The 17,242-nt window shown below is 47.5% G+C and overlaps 2 protein-coding genes across 6 annotated transcripts in view; one reads left to right on the top strand and one right to left on the bottom strand.

The window, feature by feature from the left end:
* The window catches only part of WIPI1 (WD repeat domain, phosphoinositide interacting 1), a 31,734-nt gene extending 26,096 nt beyond the window's left edge, over nt 1-5,638 (top strand). The window contains exons 9-13 of the mRNA XM_037128097.2: nt 265-429; nt 1,201-1,308; nt 1,961-2,076; nt 2,458-2,558; nt 5,280-5,638. Of these exons, the coding sequence (XP_036983992.1) occupies nt 265-429; nt 1,201-1,308; nt 1,961-2,076; nt 2,458-2,558; nt 5,280-5,327 (538 nt within the window). The 3' untranslated portion in view covers nt 5,328-5,638. The remainder of the gene's footprint in view (nt 1-264; nt 430-1,200; nt 1,309-1,960; nt 2,077-2,457; nt 2,559-5,279) is intronic.
* ARSG (arylsulfatase G) overlaps nt 1-17,242 on the bottom strand; it is a 120,255-nt gene that overhangs the window by 18,154 nt on the left and 84,859 nt on the right. For 4 of the 5 annotated variants that reach the window (XM_053655566.1, XM_053655583.1, XM_053655581.1 and 1 more), the window contains exons 11-12: nt 15,277-15,367; nt 5,023-6,835 (exon numbers count right to left, since the gene is read on the bottom strand). In XM_053655566.1, coding sequence (XP_053511541.1) covers nt 6,501-6,835; nt 15,277-15,367 — 426 coding nt within the window. In that variant the 3' untranslated portion in view covers nt 5,023-6,500. Of the gene's footprint in view, nt 1-5,022; nt 6,836-15,276; nt 15,368-17,242 lie in introns of those variants that run through there. The other variant, XR_008389737.1, reaches the window with a different exon arrangement.

Here is a 17,242-nt window from a genome sequence, read left to right as displayed (position 1 = left end):
ACAACTTGGTTAATGTAGGAAAGCAGTAACATCGGGAACTTCTTAAGAGCTTCGCAGCGGCTCCCCTGAAGTGCAGACAGGCGCCTGCTGCCCTTCTGGCACTGCCAGAACAATGCGTCCTGAGCTGTGCTCGGTGGGTGGAACATCACGCCGAGGCAGGTCCTTCCTCCGGCGCTGAGTGCTGCTCAGAGCCTCTGGGCATGCGGGTTGCGGGGCGGGTGCCTGAAGCTCAGCCTCAGCCTCGCCTGTGCATTGCTCCCCCAGTCAACCCGAAGAGCCTTCGACCTGGAGTGGCTACATGGGAAAGATGTTCATGGCCGCTTCCAACTACCTCCCCGCCCAGGTGTCCGACATGATGAATCAGGACAGGGCGTTTGCCACCGGGCGTTTGAGTTTCTCTGGACAGAGGAACATCTGCACCCTCTCAACGTACGTATGGTGCTACCCACTCTCCATGCTGTTGTCACTAATTTATCTGCCCAAAGCACAAACTCCCCAAATGCATGCATAGACAAGAGGAAGGAAGAGAAGACGGCCAAGAGGGAGAGCGAGCAAAATCAAAACCCCACAGACTCCCGTCGGCTGCTGCTCCTGTCTGGTGACGTTCTCTCAGGTGGGAGGGGCAGCTGGACGCTGGCATGGGAATTCCCACCTCCAGTGGGAGCACAGTTGACAGTGACAATTGTCCAGTGACAGTGCCTTGAGCACAATTCTGGTTTTACGTCTTTATGTGGAAAGGCGCTCGTTCCCGTGCCTGTGTTCAGACATCTGTGGGGTTGGCAGATGTTTTAGCCAAGAGGCGAGAGGAGTTAAGACAGTTTTAAAATGTGTAACAGTAGCCAGCAGAGGTGGCGAGCCCAGTCTCCCACTTCTTCCCGTGCTGCCACTGTCGAAGGCAGGGGTGAGGCAGAAGCGACGTCCCGTTCAGGTAAGCTGATGTTTTTGTGGGCAGTAGCTTTTCAGGGAGTGTGTGGACGCATGTCATTTTGTCTCGTCAAAGACAAGAATTTGGTCCTCAAGGTAGATCACTAGGTCAGAATGCAAAGAAATAGCCAGAAGCCCAGAAGTTGGGGTCAGCGGGCTGAGGGTCTGTTGGTGGCAGAAGCTGGTGACGGGCAGGGTGAGCAAGGCTTTGTCACTTGAAGCTGGTCTGTGACCCATCTTTGTGGTAACCACGGCACCTGTTTCCCTGGCTCGTAGGATCCAGAAATTCCCGAGGCTGTTAGTTGCGTCATCCGATGGACACCTTTACATCTACAATTTGGACCCTCAGGACGGAGGAGAGTGTGTCTTAATAAAGACTCACAGGTGAAGTGACTAGTTTTCAAAAAGACAGCTTTGCAAGGGCCAGGTGTGTAGACCTGTCACCTGGCCGAGCGCGAGGACACGCCTCGGTGCTCTTGCTTTTCTTCTTTAGCCGTGACCCCGGTGGCAAGCCTCCAGCGGGCACCTGCTCTGGGTCGGGCTCACTGTCAGGCGTCCTCACCGTGCCATACGCTCCTGGGAAAGTGCCAGGATGAACCACCACCAAAGAGAAAGTCCACCTTGGCCTTTCCTCCTCAAACATAGCTCAGAAACGTTTACCGAGTTGAACTGAAAAGTTCTCTTCGCTACTGTGACCCAGCACTGTACGACCTCGTCTTGCTGTGCACAGGACACTGTGAGCTGCCTCTGCCCCTCACCCACAGAGCATCCTTTGCCTGTGTGTAGGGGTGCTTACCAGGATAAGCAAAGGGCCAATCTCCCTTTATTAAACGTACGAAAAAGGGGTCCCTGTGAAGTTGCGTGATTGACCCTGGCGATCTAAGGTCACCGCAGTTCACAGGGGCCCGGCAGGGCACTGAGAGGTCTGCCCTTGAAACCCAAGTGGCCGAGCGTGAGCTTCCTAGTGCCTGTTCTCTTGGAGGCGTCCTGGATACGTGATGATCTTTTTTCTTTTCCCTCTTATTGCTGCAATTAGGTTGCTTGGCTCAGGAACAGAAGAGAATAAAGAAAACGACCTCAGACCTCCATTACCTCAGTCTTACGCAGCAACTGTAGCCATACCGAGCACATCTTCCGCCTCCACGGTGCCAGGTGAGCAGATGTCGGGGCACATGTCCAGTGGTGACCCTCCCCCCACCCCGATTCACTGTTACCGGGGATGCGGGGGTCACGGGATGAGCCTGCAAACTCAGGTCCCTGAACCTGGCAGGCGTGGCGGCACATGCCCTGTTCCCTAACAAGGTGAGGACTGGCAAACTGGTGGGAAGCTTTAGGCGCCTGCGCGGAAGGTGGGTGCGCCCAGCCCTCCCATCTCTCAGAGGCCGAGAGACCACCGGTGCTGGGGACTGTGTCCTGGAAGGGAAAGTGGCCTCCGGCCTTTCCCAGAGTCTCTGTCTTCTGAGGCCCTGCCCCGGCGGCGTGGCACAGGAAGAGACCCTGCGGCTTCTCTCACGTCTCATTCTTGGTTTCCAGGTTACTCTGAGGACGGCGGGGCACTCCGAGGAGAGGTTATTCCTGAACACGAGTTTGCGACGGGACCAGTGTGTCTTGACGATGAGAATGAGTTTCCCCCTGTGAGCATTAGGAATCCTTAAAAGAACAGCACAGTCTAGACGCTTCGAGGGAAACCTGCTCGTGCACACAGGGCGCAGGCACTTCCCCTGTTAGCTAATCTAGAACAACTAACCCTCCTCTCTGACACTCGGAAAGCCATTGAGCGTTGGTTGTGCTGTGCGCTGCCAATTCCACAGACCAGCCATCAGGTCGTGCTCAACACGGCAGCGGTGGCATTGGAGTAACTGAATACTAGTCCCGGGGTCTCCGCAGCCTCACTTGCTACCTTTCAGGGCCTCAAATCCTTGACTTGGCTTCTTTAGCACTATCTCAGCCGCTCATAACGCAGGAACTTTTGTCTGTGTTCACTCTTATTTCTGTGAGGCTCCTGAGGGTGCTTTTGCAAACTGCTTTTGTCTTTGGACTAAAGATGAAAGTCTAACAACCCTAGGCCCTGTGCTCTGTGAACACGCCGCGCCCACCAGCTCTGGCCGGGCAGGCCCCAGCCTCTGCGTAGCTGCAGGCCCTCGTTCACTAACAAGCTGTGTGGAGAGCGCCTCTGGGCGGCAGCGTCTGGGTTTCCCAGCATCCTGCTTTGGCTGTGCTGGCAGCAAAGGCCCCAGGGTTGGCTGGACACGGGGCTTGGCTTCTTCCAGCATCCCTGTCGGAATGGAAGATTCTCTCCCTGGGTGGCTGCCACGGCCTCCTTAGCTTCTGACTCTTCAAGCTTCCATGTAGGGCACCATACGGATGCCCCTTGTGAGCTTCAGTTAGAGAACATCCCAGAGTCAACCTGAAGTCATTCAGAGACAGAAGCCGTGTTTGGGCTGGGACTTGGAGAGCCAACTGAGGGACCCTCCTGGAGGCAGAGACATAGCCATGTGGGCTTTGCTTCAATGCCCATTAGGTCTTGGTGTGTCCTGTTTTCCCCTGGTCCTTCCTTTGTATCCGTTGAGATCCCATTTGCCAAAGGACGGCGTGAAGGTCTGGTCTCTTGTACAAGACTGGAGGGCCATGTGGGTTCCCATGAGGGCCCTGCTGACTGCAGCTTGAGATTCACATTCTGGCTCTTAATAGGCAGATTGCCAAATGCTTTGCCAACGAGTAAAGTGTATGTTTTAGGGGTGGAGAGCAGTGGTTCTTAAAAGTACTGGTTATAAACTTAAAAACATCTGTCGGCTTGCTGGCTCCCAGAGTACCAGCTTGTTTCGCCTTTGGGTTCTCAGGCCCCAGCGAACCGTACAGGGGTTTTTTCTGTCACCCACAAGTTGGTGCTTATTGACCTAAAGGCGCATCTTCCAGAGGCCAGAAGAAGTCAGATGCAGTTGGGGATAAAAGAGACTATTAGGTTCCATCTCAGTAATTTTGGTAAAAGTCGGTGACTGCTCTAAAAGGTTATTATATTCTTAACTAGAATCAGAGCAGGCCTTACAACCTCTTATATTTATAGGATCTGGGTAGTTCAGACATCGGCATTCAGGAGGTAGTCTCTTGCCAAAGAAAACCTGCATAAAATGATAGGTAGGCTATGTAGAGCATTTGTCTGGAGTTTAAAAAAAAATGAAGATGCTTAAGACCAACTCCCACGGCCTGCTCGCCTGTGCACAGCCAGCAAGCTGCGCGCGAGCCAGCTGCCCTGTCTCCCTGTTGGACCAGAGGAGGGAAAGTTGGCTTAAATTATGTCAGGGGCTTTATTCACACACAAGGAAGGCTGCCTGCAGTGAGATCACCGAAAGTGGTTCCCTAGAACGACTGTCAGGCCCTGGTGAGTGTCGGGTAGCCCGTGTGCAGAGCCGGTGGTATGTGTCCCAGAGGTCACCAGACCCCAGCCTGAGCTCGAGCCTGCAGGTGACAGTGAGGAGGGGGCCGTGCCCCTGATACCGACACAGTAGCAGACAGGTTTCTCCATCTCGGCGTGCTGGGTTCAGAGACATGAGCGCTACTGGGATGTTCTCTCGCCCCAGTGGACCGTCTCGGTCACGCCCTTCCTGGCTATAATATCCAACTGGAGATGCTCGGCCAGCTTCCTCTCTGCCTTTGTTCTCCTGTACCTAGTATAGAAATATCTGTCCAGAATTCATGTCTCTGCCTGCATTCCTTAACAATGTCCAGCACTATGAGAATCTTGGAGCCTCAGCATGGTTAAAGTCACTTCTGCAGACACAAACGTGGGCTTCCCTGGGTCATCTGAGGGGCTCCAGGGGGCTTTACCTTAAGAACATGGGTCATCACTAGTGGTCTTTAAAAAAAAAAGGATACTGACACTTTCCATGGATACGGTCACTCTGACCTCCCTGGGATTTACTTTGCTCCGACAGCAATGAAAGGAAAGAGAACTAATCGTCTCTGGTATCTCAGAAAGATGCAGAATTCAGGAGGGTGGGCGACTTTTGTTTCAGTAATAAGCCAACCGTGACAAGTGGGTGTACTTTCTGACACTGGCCTTACTCTAGTGAGCAAGAGTAAGGGGACCGGGACCAGGGGTATTTACTGACTTTTTAATAGTGATTTAGTGGTCTGTGTTTACCAGACAAGCTTTTTTAAAAAATCCACACATACATATGAATACACACACAGATATTTTATATGTAGTCAGTGTCTTCTGAAACTCGGCCAGACTCGCCTACGCCTAAACAGGACGGGTGGATTTTCTGTGCCTGGGCGCAGGTCTGTTGATAATGCAGCCTGCGTAACAGCCTCTTCCTGGAAGGAGTAAGGCCATTCTGTTTTGATTTTGGTAGATAATCTTGTGCCGTGGAAGTCAGAAGGGCAAAACGAAGCAGTCATGATGAGAAGCACACCTCAGAAATCAGGACAGCCCCTGTGAGGTGCTTTTGGAGAAGACAAGGAAGGTGGAAGAATGGAGTGCGATTGTGGGCGCGGAAATGGGGGGCAGGAATCCCAGGTGCCGCCTACGTGAGCCACAGGACGTGGTTCACTGCTCAGCAAGCCCTCCTGAGCCCTGGCTGCCAGTGGGTACAGGAGACACGGCATACACATCCTGCTATTGAAAACATGTTACAGCCATTATGTCAATACTAACTAACCATATTGGTCTATATGGAATTTTATATTAAAAAGGGCATCCTTTTTAAATGTATGCTGTGTAAAAATGTACTTATAGGAAAATGTCTTCAGATTGTATTTCTTGTATATTATATACACAGAGGGAGAGACTGTTTTAGCCAAGCAAAGTATGGTTTGCAGTGACTGGGATAAATCACTTACTACCTTCGAGTCCCATTTAGGACACTAATAATAAAATCATGGCAATGCAGTTTCGAGGCTCTCAAAACGTATTTCTTTGTGGTTTTAGGAAGCAGGAAGAACTCCTAAGGCCTTTAAAATACAGCCATTTGGCCTTTAAAAGGGGGTGGGGGAGGTGGGGAGAGCCATGGACTTATCTGCTTAGAGACCTGGAAACATCTGACTTTGTCTAGTCAGCATCCACACTGCTCCTGCCCCCCCCCACGGGTGTCCTGGAAAGGGAGGCCCGCAGGCCGCAGCCCAGACCTACCAAGTCAGAAGATGTCCTTTCACAAGCTCCCAGGTGGTCTGTGTGCGTATTAAAGATGGAGAAGTGCCGCTCTAGGAGCCAGGTGAAACAAATCTCTGCTAAAATGACCAGTGAAACCAGATGCATTAAAAAAAGACTAAACATACTGAGTGCCTACCTCGAGGGTCAGGTAATAAACCAGAAATTTTCATGTGCCACCTGGTGGAATCCTCAAAAGCAGCTTGCAAGTGAGGTTAAGTAAGGGCCCAAGTTCAAAAGCTGGGCCTTGAACCTGGTCTGACTCAGAAGCCCGTGTGCTTCCCATTACAGCTCTTCGCAGTTGTCCTCTCAAGCTTTCAGCGCAGAAGGGAGGGTGGGGGATGCAAAGTGGTGGCTTCCAAACAAAATTCTGAAACTCATTTTTAAAGTGTAAATAACTGTAAAAAGGGTTACAGTTAGACTGAAGTTAGGGTGTGAACTTGCCCGTCTCACTCCTTACGTTTCTGCTTACAGCAACGTCGGTCCGGGAGGTGGTTCGGCAGCGGCAGGCAATTCGGTGGGGATTACAGCAGGGAGTTACCGAAGGGTCCTGCGTGTAGTCTGCTTTGGAGATGTGGTCATCAGCAATGTCCTGAAGGACGTCTGCAAGAACCTCTCTGACCCTGGGCAGCACGCTCTGGTATTCGGCACTGCCGGGTTCTAGAGGCACGGCTTCCGCACCGTCGTCTTCTAGATTAAAAATAAGCGGGGGCTCGTGCTGCTGCTCAGGCCCCACGCTCCCATCACAGGCTTTGGCTCCACCTGGAGAGAGGGCAACAACAAACCCCTGGTCAAACCCAACACTAGCCCTGCGCTGGAGAGGGCAGCCCTGCAACTGACTGGGAATGAATTCAAACACACCAGCACCGGACCGTCCTGGTGACTGCTCTGCCTGTCAGAGAAACCACCCTGAGAATCTAAGTGCCCGTTCCACGGGACCCCTGTTGTCCAGAGTCCTGTGGAACTTCTCCTTGGACTTGCCTTCAGAGCCAGCAGAACATTCATTCAAATACCCTTCACCTCTGCCCTTTGGCAGTAAGTGTTTGTTTGTTTTTTTTAATTGATTTCTTGGGTAGCAAATATATTCAATTTGGTGCACGAGGCAGGCAGACAAGTCAGCTGATTTCACTTTGGGTTGCAGTTGCGATTCTCGCACGAATCAGAGCCTGGCTGTTGAGGCAGTCCCGAGGAGGAGTGGCCGAGGTCTGGAGTGGGGGCAGCATCCCCCGTCCCTAATGATTCGGGTGACTCTCCTTTGTTGTTTGTTTGCCTTCTCCATGCAAAGGCGTAGTTAAGGTATCTGATGAAAACAAATATCATACAATTGAATCCACACAGGACAGCCCTTGGAAACACAGGACCTCCTAAAGACCTCCTCTGACTCTGAGCTCCTCAGCAGCCAAACATGAGTAAGTCAGAAACTGAAATGCAGTTGCTCAGGGCAAGCAGAGCGTTTTCTGGCACTGAGGTGGGGCAGGACTTTTTCCAACGGCTCCGCGTGCACTCTCATGAAAAGCACAGCTGTGCGGTTCGCAGGGTCCAGCGATGACTTCTTCCCATGCCCTTTAATAACAGGATGACAGCACCACATCAGATGCAGTTCAGGAAAAGCACATCCACAGGGCCAGAGCCCTGCTCCGGAGGATGCAGCTTTCATTCTGGTCCAGTCTGGGCAGGGGTAAAACGTTGAGTGACAAGAATGGGGAGATCCTTTCAGGACCGGGCCACAGTGGTTTTCCTCCCGTGATTGATTGAGATGCAGGTTGTTCAGCAGAGTGGGAAAGTTTATTGCCTTGGCCTAGCTGGGGGTCAAATTTAGCTCTTCTTCACTGACAACGAAGAGCAGTCATGTGAGGTCTGGCAGTCAGTCAAGCGAATGTTGGGAATGACTCCTCATAAAAGTCAAAGACCCAATTAAGGAAATAGTGGGGGTGGCTTGCATATAACTAACCCTATCAATAACGTTGCATATAACTAATCCTATCAATAACATTAACTATCGATAACGATTATGCATTCTAGGCAACATATTTAAAAAAAAAACTGAAGGCACTAGAAAGTAACCAACACAGGCGGAAACTGAAAGGCATTCAATCCTTGAAGGAAAGAAGCCACACTGGGTTGGGTCTGTCTTTTAAAGTTTTCTCCCCTGGTAAGGAGCCCCTGCTGCCCCTGCCCCCCCGAGTCTGCGTAGCACACAGAGCAGCTGCACCCCAGGAGGAAGCTGCCGTCTTTGTGACGTGAGGCGTCAGGGCTGCCACAACGGATGAAAACTGGTGAGCAAAATCCTAGGTAGGAGGGAGCCAGCAAGGGGTCGCGTCCCGATCTGCAAATAAACTCCTTCAAAATCCCTGGCCGAGCCCTGAACTCTGCATGCACGAGCTCTAGCAACAGCTACAAGTCTGAAGAGTTCAGCAGGCATTTCTGTGCTACCCACTACAGGGGAGACGGAGTTTGGAGTGTGAATCCTATGAAGTTAGAAAAGCTTCGTAAACATTTCGTATTTTCCACTGACGTCCCAAAAGGTCCATGCAAGGAATAAAAACCATGTCCCAGGACAGAGGCATTTACCTAAAGTTAGGGACCAAAGCTGGAAGAGCCAGTTCTAACAAAGCCTAAGGCCAAGCCTACACAAGTTTAAGGGGATCAGCTAGTAATTAACTGCCCATAACAACAAAAAAATAACACTCCTTAAATTACAGAAGTCAGAATCTCTGCCATCGGTTGCCCACAATGTCCAGTGTTGTTTTTTTTTAAACTACTAAGCAGGAAACTTCCAGTTTCTAGCCCAGCACATAAGGTACTTAGAAGTCATGACTCCACCTTAACAAGTGAAAATTACTGAAGGAACTAAAAAAAGCAACAACTCTTCTTAGACCTGTCAGAGAAGTGAGGTCACAGGGTAACTCAGCACCCTGAAAACTGCAGACACAGAGGAATAAGCAGGACTATAACACAACAGAGCAAACACCTCCAGGGACCAGTGCCCGGGGCAGGGAAACCTCAACTGTAACTGATGAACTGCTGGAGGCTTAGCTTGCACAATCTGAGAGTCAAACATGCCACGGGGCCCGTTATTTCTGAGATGGAAATTCTAAGGAAGAAGCAAAAAGAAATGCTAGTGATCAAAAACACTGGGACAGAAATTAGAATAAGAATGTCGTTGATGGCTCATCAGACTGAACACAGTTGAGAAAAAAAATCTCTGAGCTTGAGGATATCTCAAAAGAAGCTTCCAAAATAAATAGAAGCTTCCAAAGCAAAGAGAAAAAAAAAAAGACTGAAAAAAAAAAAACCCAGAACAGAATATCCGAGAACTGTGGGACAACTACAAAAATTATAACAAATGCATAATGGGAATACCAGAAGGGGGAGGAGATAAAGGAGCAAAAGAAATTTATGAAATAAGAATTACTGAGATTTTCTCCAAATCAGTGTCAGATACCAAACCTTGAATCAAGAAATCTCAGAGAACACCAAGCAGAATAAATTCCTGTAAAAGATAATGCCAACAGAATAAGATGACGAGCCATGGATGGGGAAAAAAATACTTGTAAAAGAACGAATCTGATAAAGGTCTGTTAAACAAAATGTACAAAGAACCCTTAAAAGTCAACAATGAGAACATTAACAACCCAATTAAAAAGTGTGCAAAAGACATGAATAGGCATCTCTCCAAAGTGGCTATATGATTCGTTAATAAGCCTGTGAAAGATCGTTCAACATTGTGTCCTTACGTAACTGCCAACTTAAACAACATTGAGATACCACTACATTCCTATGAGAATGGCCAAAATTGAAAACAGTAATAACACCAAATGCTGGTAAATATGCGGAGCAATAAAACATTCACTCACTGCTAATGGGAATCCAAAATCGTACAGTCACTTTGCAAGACAGTTTGGTGGTTTCTTACAAACTAAACAGATTCTTAACATATGACATAGCAATTGTATTCCTTGGTATTTACCCAAATGAGTTAAAAATGTATATCTACACAAAGATCTGCACACGGGTGTTTATAGCATAATTGTCAAAACAATTCATAATGGTGACAACTTGGAAGCAACCACGATGTCCTTTGGTAGGTGAATGGATAAATAAGCTGTAGAACATCCACACAATGGAATGTTATTTAGCACTAAAAACAAATGCTCTCAAGCCATGAAAAGACATGAAGAAGCCATAAATGCTGCATTAATCAGCATAGGTTGCCATAACAAAATATCATAGAAAACTACAAATCAATAGCCCTTATGGACACAGATGCTAAAAAATTAAAATTAAAAGAAAAATCTCAACAAATACTAACAAACTGAATCCAGCAGAATATTAAAAAAAAAAATTAAACACCATGATCAAGTGGGATTTATTCCTAGCATGCAAGGTTGTCTTAACATACAAAGATCAATGTAATACAGTGTATGATGCCCTCACTGGTGTGGCTCAGTGGGTTAAAACTGGCCCGTGAACCGAAGAAGAGTCATGGGTTCAATTCCCACTCAAGGCACATGCCTGGGTTGCAGGCTGGTTCCCCAGTCAGGGGTGCACAAGAGGCAGCCGATTCATCTCTCTCTCTCTCACATACTGATGTTTCTTTCTCTCTCTCTCTCTCTCTCTCTCTCTTTTTCCCTTCCTTCCTTTCTAAAAAAATAATTAAAATCTTTTAAAAAAACATTTAACAAAATCCAGCATCCTGTCACAATATAAACACTAGACAAACTAGGAATAGAAAGGAACTTCCTCAATCTAATAAAAGGTGTCTATGGAAACCCCACAGCTAACATCATACTAATTGGTAAAGAATGACAGCCCCCCGCCCAAGATCAGGAATAAGATAAAAATGTCCACTCTTAGCGCTTAAATTCAACATTGTGCTGAAGGTTGTAGCCAGAGAAATCAGACAAAAACAGAAAATAAAAGGGCATCCAGATTGAAAAGGAAAAAGGAAAACGATCTCTATTTGTATAAATGAATTATATAAGGAAAAGTAAATACACAAAAGTGTCCAATTAAAAAGCAGAGACTGTCAAACTGGATGAAACAAGAGTCTTCCCTATGCTTTCTACTACAGGTTTGTTCTAAGTATAAAGCAGATTAGTTGAATGTAAAAGGAGGAAAAGAGACACATCACAGAAACAGTAAGCACAAGAAACCAGAGTGGCTACGTTAGCATCAGACCAAATATACTCAAAACATGTAGTAATAAGATACACAGGGGCATTGCATTTTTAAGGAAGACAAAACTAAAGGAGAATGTAGACAAAGGAGAACTAAATCCAAATCCTTAATGGATATTTTAACACCCCTCTCTCAGTAACTGATAGTACTAGGCAAAAAAAAAAAAAATTAGAATACAGATGATCCGAACAACTACCACCTGCATTTCACTGACACTTATGAAACATGATACACAAGAACTACATTACTTGCTTCACTTTCACATGTTTACCCATGTTTACCCATGTGGAGCACATGCAAGGCCAGACTGGTCTCAGTAAATTTCCAAAGATTAAAACCTTCCCGGGTACTTTTTCTAACCATAATAGAACTAAATTAGAAAGCACAAAAATAAGATGGCTAGAATAGCCCCCAAATCTGGAAACTAGGCAACATACTTCCAAACGTGGGTTAAGGAAGAAATTAGGAAACACTTGCATCCAAACGATGATAAGAACAAAGCCCATCAGTGCCTGTGACGTACAGACAAGGTGGTGTTTAAAGGGAAGGGTGAGCCATGAACGCGTCTGTCTGAATCCAAGTTCGACATTAATTACCTATATATCCACTCTAGGAAACTAAAATATGGAGAGGAAATTAAACTCAAAATAAGCACAAGAAGAAATAATAGAAATAAAAGCAGAAATCATGACACAGAAGACAATAAAGGAAATTAACAAAGCCCAAAGCTGTTTTGTTTAAAAGGTTAACTTAAACAGATAAGGAGGAAATAATATGCAATTGTATGCTAATAAATTTTACAACTTAGATAAAATGAACAGATTATTTGAAAAACACAAGTTACCCAAGCTGATACAAAAAGTACAAAATCTGAATAGCCTTCTATCTTTAAAGACATTAACTTTATAACCAAGAACTTTTCCTTCAAGAAACCTCCAGGTACAAATAGACGGTGTAAATTTAATCAAACGTGAAAGAAATGCCTATCTTACACAGACTGTTCCAGAAAATAGAGAAGGGAACACTTCCCAACTGATTTTATGAGGTTAGCAAAACCCTGATACCAAACCCTGACACAGACATTATAAGAAAAATTACAGATAAAATCTTAGCAAATCAAACCCAAATATATATATATAACCATAAGTAAGTGGGGTCTACGCAGGAATTCCAAGTTAACATTTACAAAGTGGTGTGATTCAAAGCATTAAGAGGGCACTTACACAAGTGCACACATTATAAAAACTTAACAAATTGTACCATTGAGACCTGAGCCTTTCACTGTGTGTAACGTTGGCCTTGGTTACTTTTTACAACATGGAAGAACAGTGAGATACCTTAATTCTAGGTCACCCAGGCAGGTTGCCTTTTAAGGCCACTCCTAGTTCATGACCATAAACTCACAACCCCATCATAAAAGGACACACATCTTTCTCTAATCTAACGTTGTCGTTGATGTCACCCCATCTAGCTCAGCCAAAACCAGCAGTCGGTGACCGGTGACTGAGGGGCCGGTTTCCAGGGGCTGTGGCGGGGAGGAGTCAGAGCTTGTCCCTGTTTCCTGCTGTTCGGTGTCATCCCATCTGCTGAGACTTCGGCCCTCCCCACCCCGACTCTCCCGGGAGTTTGATGCTTCCCTCCTCTGAACAGATGTCTCCTGGGTGTTCTCATTCCTGTCTGATTGTGATCATTTTAAATGGTCCTATTACTTCACAGTAATGTTTATGATTCCAATACTGTGGTGCCAAAGGCTTTCTGGCAGGGATATTGCTTCTGAAATGAACTCAGCCTGGAGAAACCATACCTCTTAGATAATGTCATGTAAGGACTGTGATCTAGAAACTTTCCATCTGAAAGCATAACAGTTATCAGACTGGTTTGCGTTTTAGGGTTTGGAGAATCAAAGACTGTTGTGGCATTTTTAATATCCTCCAAGTTATGAACTCACAGGACTTGTTTTGTTTTTCTGCCACATTTTCTTTGGGGTCACTTCTTTACGCTCAGGGAAAATAATTTTCTGTTCTGTATTATATAATTCTTTTTGGCAAGCTCTCACATTAAATAACTGAATCAAATTGGAATCCGAAGCAGGTCCCAGATTCTGATGGGGTTAGGGGTTTTGTTTGTTTATCATTCATTAAAAAAAAAAAGTTGAAGTTCTTACTAGGTACAAGATATCATGCCATGCGCTTTGAGACAAAAAAAGATTAAACAGAGCTCTGAGTTTAGAGAGCTTAATAGAGGAAATAAAACATGGACCTTAATGACAGGCATGTATGTAAGAGAAGAGTGAAAATACAGAATATATAAAATGGAGTCACTTTAACCAAGCTGCTCAAATTAATGTTATGAAGGCTGAGCCACAAAGAAACAAGTCTACTCTTGTTGTCGGTAGCCTGGGAACGTAAATTTTTTGAACCTTCTGGTCCTGCACCAATCTGCCTGGCTGTGCATCTGGACATGTATGTTAGTCTTCCAGATAGCGATCACCCCCTGAAGGGCTCACGTATGTACCCACCAGACATCTGGCTGACTGCGCCCTTGGATGCATCCTAGGAATGTGGGATTGATGATTCTCAAGAATGTACTTTTCACTATAAGAGCTCCTAATTTTCCTTTCTTCTTTGGAACACTTCTCGGTTTAGACCTGTGTCCCTTCCCAGGATGCATGCAAACTCGAAGACCCTTAAGTAAATCTTTATCACGTATTTTGAACAAAGCCTCCAATTTCATTGAGTTCATTTGATTCCTGGCAGAATGTGATAAACATCAGATTTCTCCAGATCCTACAGAGCTGGGAAGGTGAGAGTTTTAGGATTGAGGACAATGACGAGGGCCTTGCTCTTGGAGAAAATGGAAAGGGAGAGGGACCCAGAGTGGAGGGAGCATGAACTCAGTTGGCAGAAAGGAGCCACCGGAAGATTCTAGTCCAGTTATCACCTTTCTAAAACGTACAGGTACATTTAAGATGGTCACTCAATGAACCCACAAGCAGAGGCTTCCGATGGTTTGCTAAATAGACCTCTCAACTCTGTTTTCTGAAACAGTTTATTGTCAAGTAAATTACACTTCCAACTATCTCTAAGCTTCCATTTAACATTCATCCAAGCTGGCATCTATAGCATAACAGTGAAATGTGTTCTAAAAAAAGAAAAGAAAACAGAAAAGAAAGATGGAAAGGAAGGAAGGAAGGAAGGAAGGAAGGAAGGAAGGAAGGAAGGAAGGAAGGAAGGAAGGAAGGAAGGAAGGAAGGAAGGAAGGAAGGAAGGAAGGAAGGAAGGAAGGAAGGAAGGAAGGAAGGAAGGAAGGAAGGAAGGGAGGAAAGAAACAACAAGCCAAAATGGAGTCACTTATGCTAAGCCAGATCACCAATCCAAAACCCACTAACCTAACTGCAGTTTCAGCCTCTCCCTGGAGTGGAATTTGAAGCCAATCAGTCTGTAATTCCCTGATCAATACTAGTGAGATTATCTGCAGGATTAAAGCCCTGCCACTTCTTTTCCCCCACAAGAAGATGACTACCCTAAAAATAATCCTTTCTTTTCTTTTGCTAATAACTCCCCTGCCACACCCTTCTGCCTATTAAAACATTCCATTCTGTACACCACTCCTGCAGAGCACCCTTCCAGTTGCTAGAGGGGTTGCTGCCCAGTCCATGAATCACTTAATAAAGCTGATTAGAGCTCCAAATTTACTCAGTTGCATTGTGTTAACAAATGAAATGTTCTTCAATTGAAACGGGACTGCACAAATGTGCTAAAGCAGTTCTGAGCTTGTTGGAAATTTAAGCAAACAGTAGGAAGGCCTTGCTGGCCGTGTATTGTGGGTGCGCAGGGCCTGTGCTGGGGCCTTGGGTGCTGGGACCTTCTGCTGGACCCAGGCTTTGGTGGGGAGCACTGTCAGAGGTGCCGAGGGCTCCCCAAAGAAGGGCCGCCCACGCTCATTCCTGCAGGTCTGAGTGAGAGTCCAGATGGGGCAGGGGCCCCTGTCCAGGCCTGCAGGCCTGCAGCTCACTAACTCACCAGTAACGAAGAAGGCCTTGTAACGCTCCAAGCGGACAGTCTGCAGGGCTCCATACTCTCCAGCTGCCCCACTGTTGGGGTGAAACAGCACCTGAGGAAGGGTGGCCGGGCTTACTAATAAGAAAACCGTGCTAGACGCCCCCGGGAAGCATCGCTTCCTTTGTCATGATCCCTTCTTCCCACCACCCCAACTATCCTCGCTCCCCCACCCTGCCCCCCACAACTCCAACCCTGCCGCAAACACAGACACACTCAGGAGTCCACCCCAGCCCACTCCTGGAAGCCTCTGTGAAGCAGCTGGAGAAGGCTACTGCTATGGTAAGACTCCTGGGCCCAGGATGAGCTACGTGATTTGCAGGGTCCTGTCCAGAGTAAGAATGAGAAGCCGGTCACAGGCCCAGGAGGCTGGCCCTGCCTGGGCTCCACCCTCCAGGTTCAAGAAGGGGCCTGGGAACCTGTGTGTTCCACAGGTTCCCAGGGATTCTGATGCAGGCGAACCTCAGATCTCCTTGCCAAATGGCTTCTTCAGCACCCAGTCGAGTTTTTAACCCTCACTTGAGCAAGGATGGCCTAGGGAGGGGGCAGGAGGAGAGGGCCTCTGAGTGTGACTTCTCCGGGAATGGGCACTGCCTAACCTCTGGGTGGGAAGTCCTGGCCTTTGACTCTGTCTCACCCCACTCAGACTGAGGGGCTCCTTCCTCAGCAAGTCACAGATGGAAGATGGAAGACCCCCTGCAGAATGGAAAGACCTAATTGGGGGTTCCCAAGGGCTGGATGTGGTACAAAATAAGTGACCAGTGTCCTTGCTAGGTTGGTGGGTTTGGGCTGGGAGCAGGAGACCGCCCTGGTATGAATCATGACCGATATATACCACTGGTAAGGCGCTTATGTGATTCACAGTTTCCATGGGGCTAAAACAAAAAAATGAGGAACGTCTGTTGGAGCAGTGAACAGCTGTCCCCTGAGTTTCCCAGCTCCGAGAGGACGCCAAGGGCAGGGCTCCTCACACACCTGCCTCTTCCGTGCTGTGCTCTCGTGACAGCCTCTGCAGTGCCCGGCCAGCAAGATGACAGCGGGCTCCTTCCAAACAGGAAAGGCAGGCGTAACTCAAAACCCTCACTTCTTCCAACCCTGCTTCAGGAAGCCAAGCCACTCACCGCAGGAGGCTGTTTGGTTTCCTTCTGGAGAACGCAGGAAGTGGAAGACTTGGAAAGCCTGTTGTCAACTGATCTATAATGCACTCGGGCATCCAGAAGATGGGGGTCAAGGTCTGCTGGTTCAAACCATTGACATAGCGTCTCAGTAACAGAAATTCCATAGTGTGGGCTGGAATATTTATGCAGCGTTACCAGAGGCAACTTCCACAGTCCAAGAGGAAGCTAATTGGGGGATGGCTCACTCTCGGAACAAGGATGGAGTGTGGAAAACTTGTATATGCCGTTCTCTTTCCTTTGCGCAGACTGATTACAGTGTTCGTGTTTATAACAACATAGGAAGGAGGCTGGCAAATTTACCATGAATCACAGCCGCAGATATTTCCTCCACAGGGGACGCCGGGTCCAAATGTCAAAGATGAAACTGTCTTCTGAAAACATGTTGCCCCTTCTTGGTTGCCTCTCTCACCTGTTTGCTTTCTTTGCATGCTATTTTGTGTTTCAGCACACAAGCATCTCCGTAACTTCGGTCCTAAAGGCTGGCACCTATGTCGCGTGCCCAGAAGGAGGCCCTCCCACCGCGCAGGGTGGGGGTGCACAGCTCCTCTTTTCCAGAAGTGGTCAGGCCTTCACCAGCCACGCGGGGCGGTGTCTTTCACCACTAGGGGCCTCCCTAAGAGAAGTGATGGGAGTTCAAGGAACCAAAATCCAGCTTCTGTCCCTTCCAACGTTGGTCTCCGGGGATGCGCCAAGCCTTTTAGGAGCCACGGCAGCCCCAGTCTGGTTTGGGCTGGGCAGTGGCAGAGCCATTA

The sequence above is a fragment of the Artibeus jamaicensis genome, unplaced genomic scaffold (assembly GCF_021234435.1).
Source record: "Artibeus jamaicensis isolate MK-2021 breed Jamaican fruit bat unplaced genomic scaffold, CSHL_Jam_final contig_1998, whole genome shotgun sequence".
NCBI lineage: Eukaryota > Metazoa > Chordata > Mammalia > Chiroptera > Phyllostomidae > Artibeus > Artibeus jamaicensis.
The sequence above is the reverse complement of the archived record's forward strand: the minus strand, read 5'-3'. Positions and strand labels throughout refer to the sequence as shown.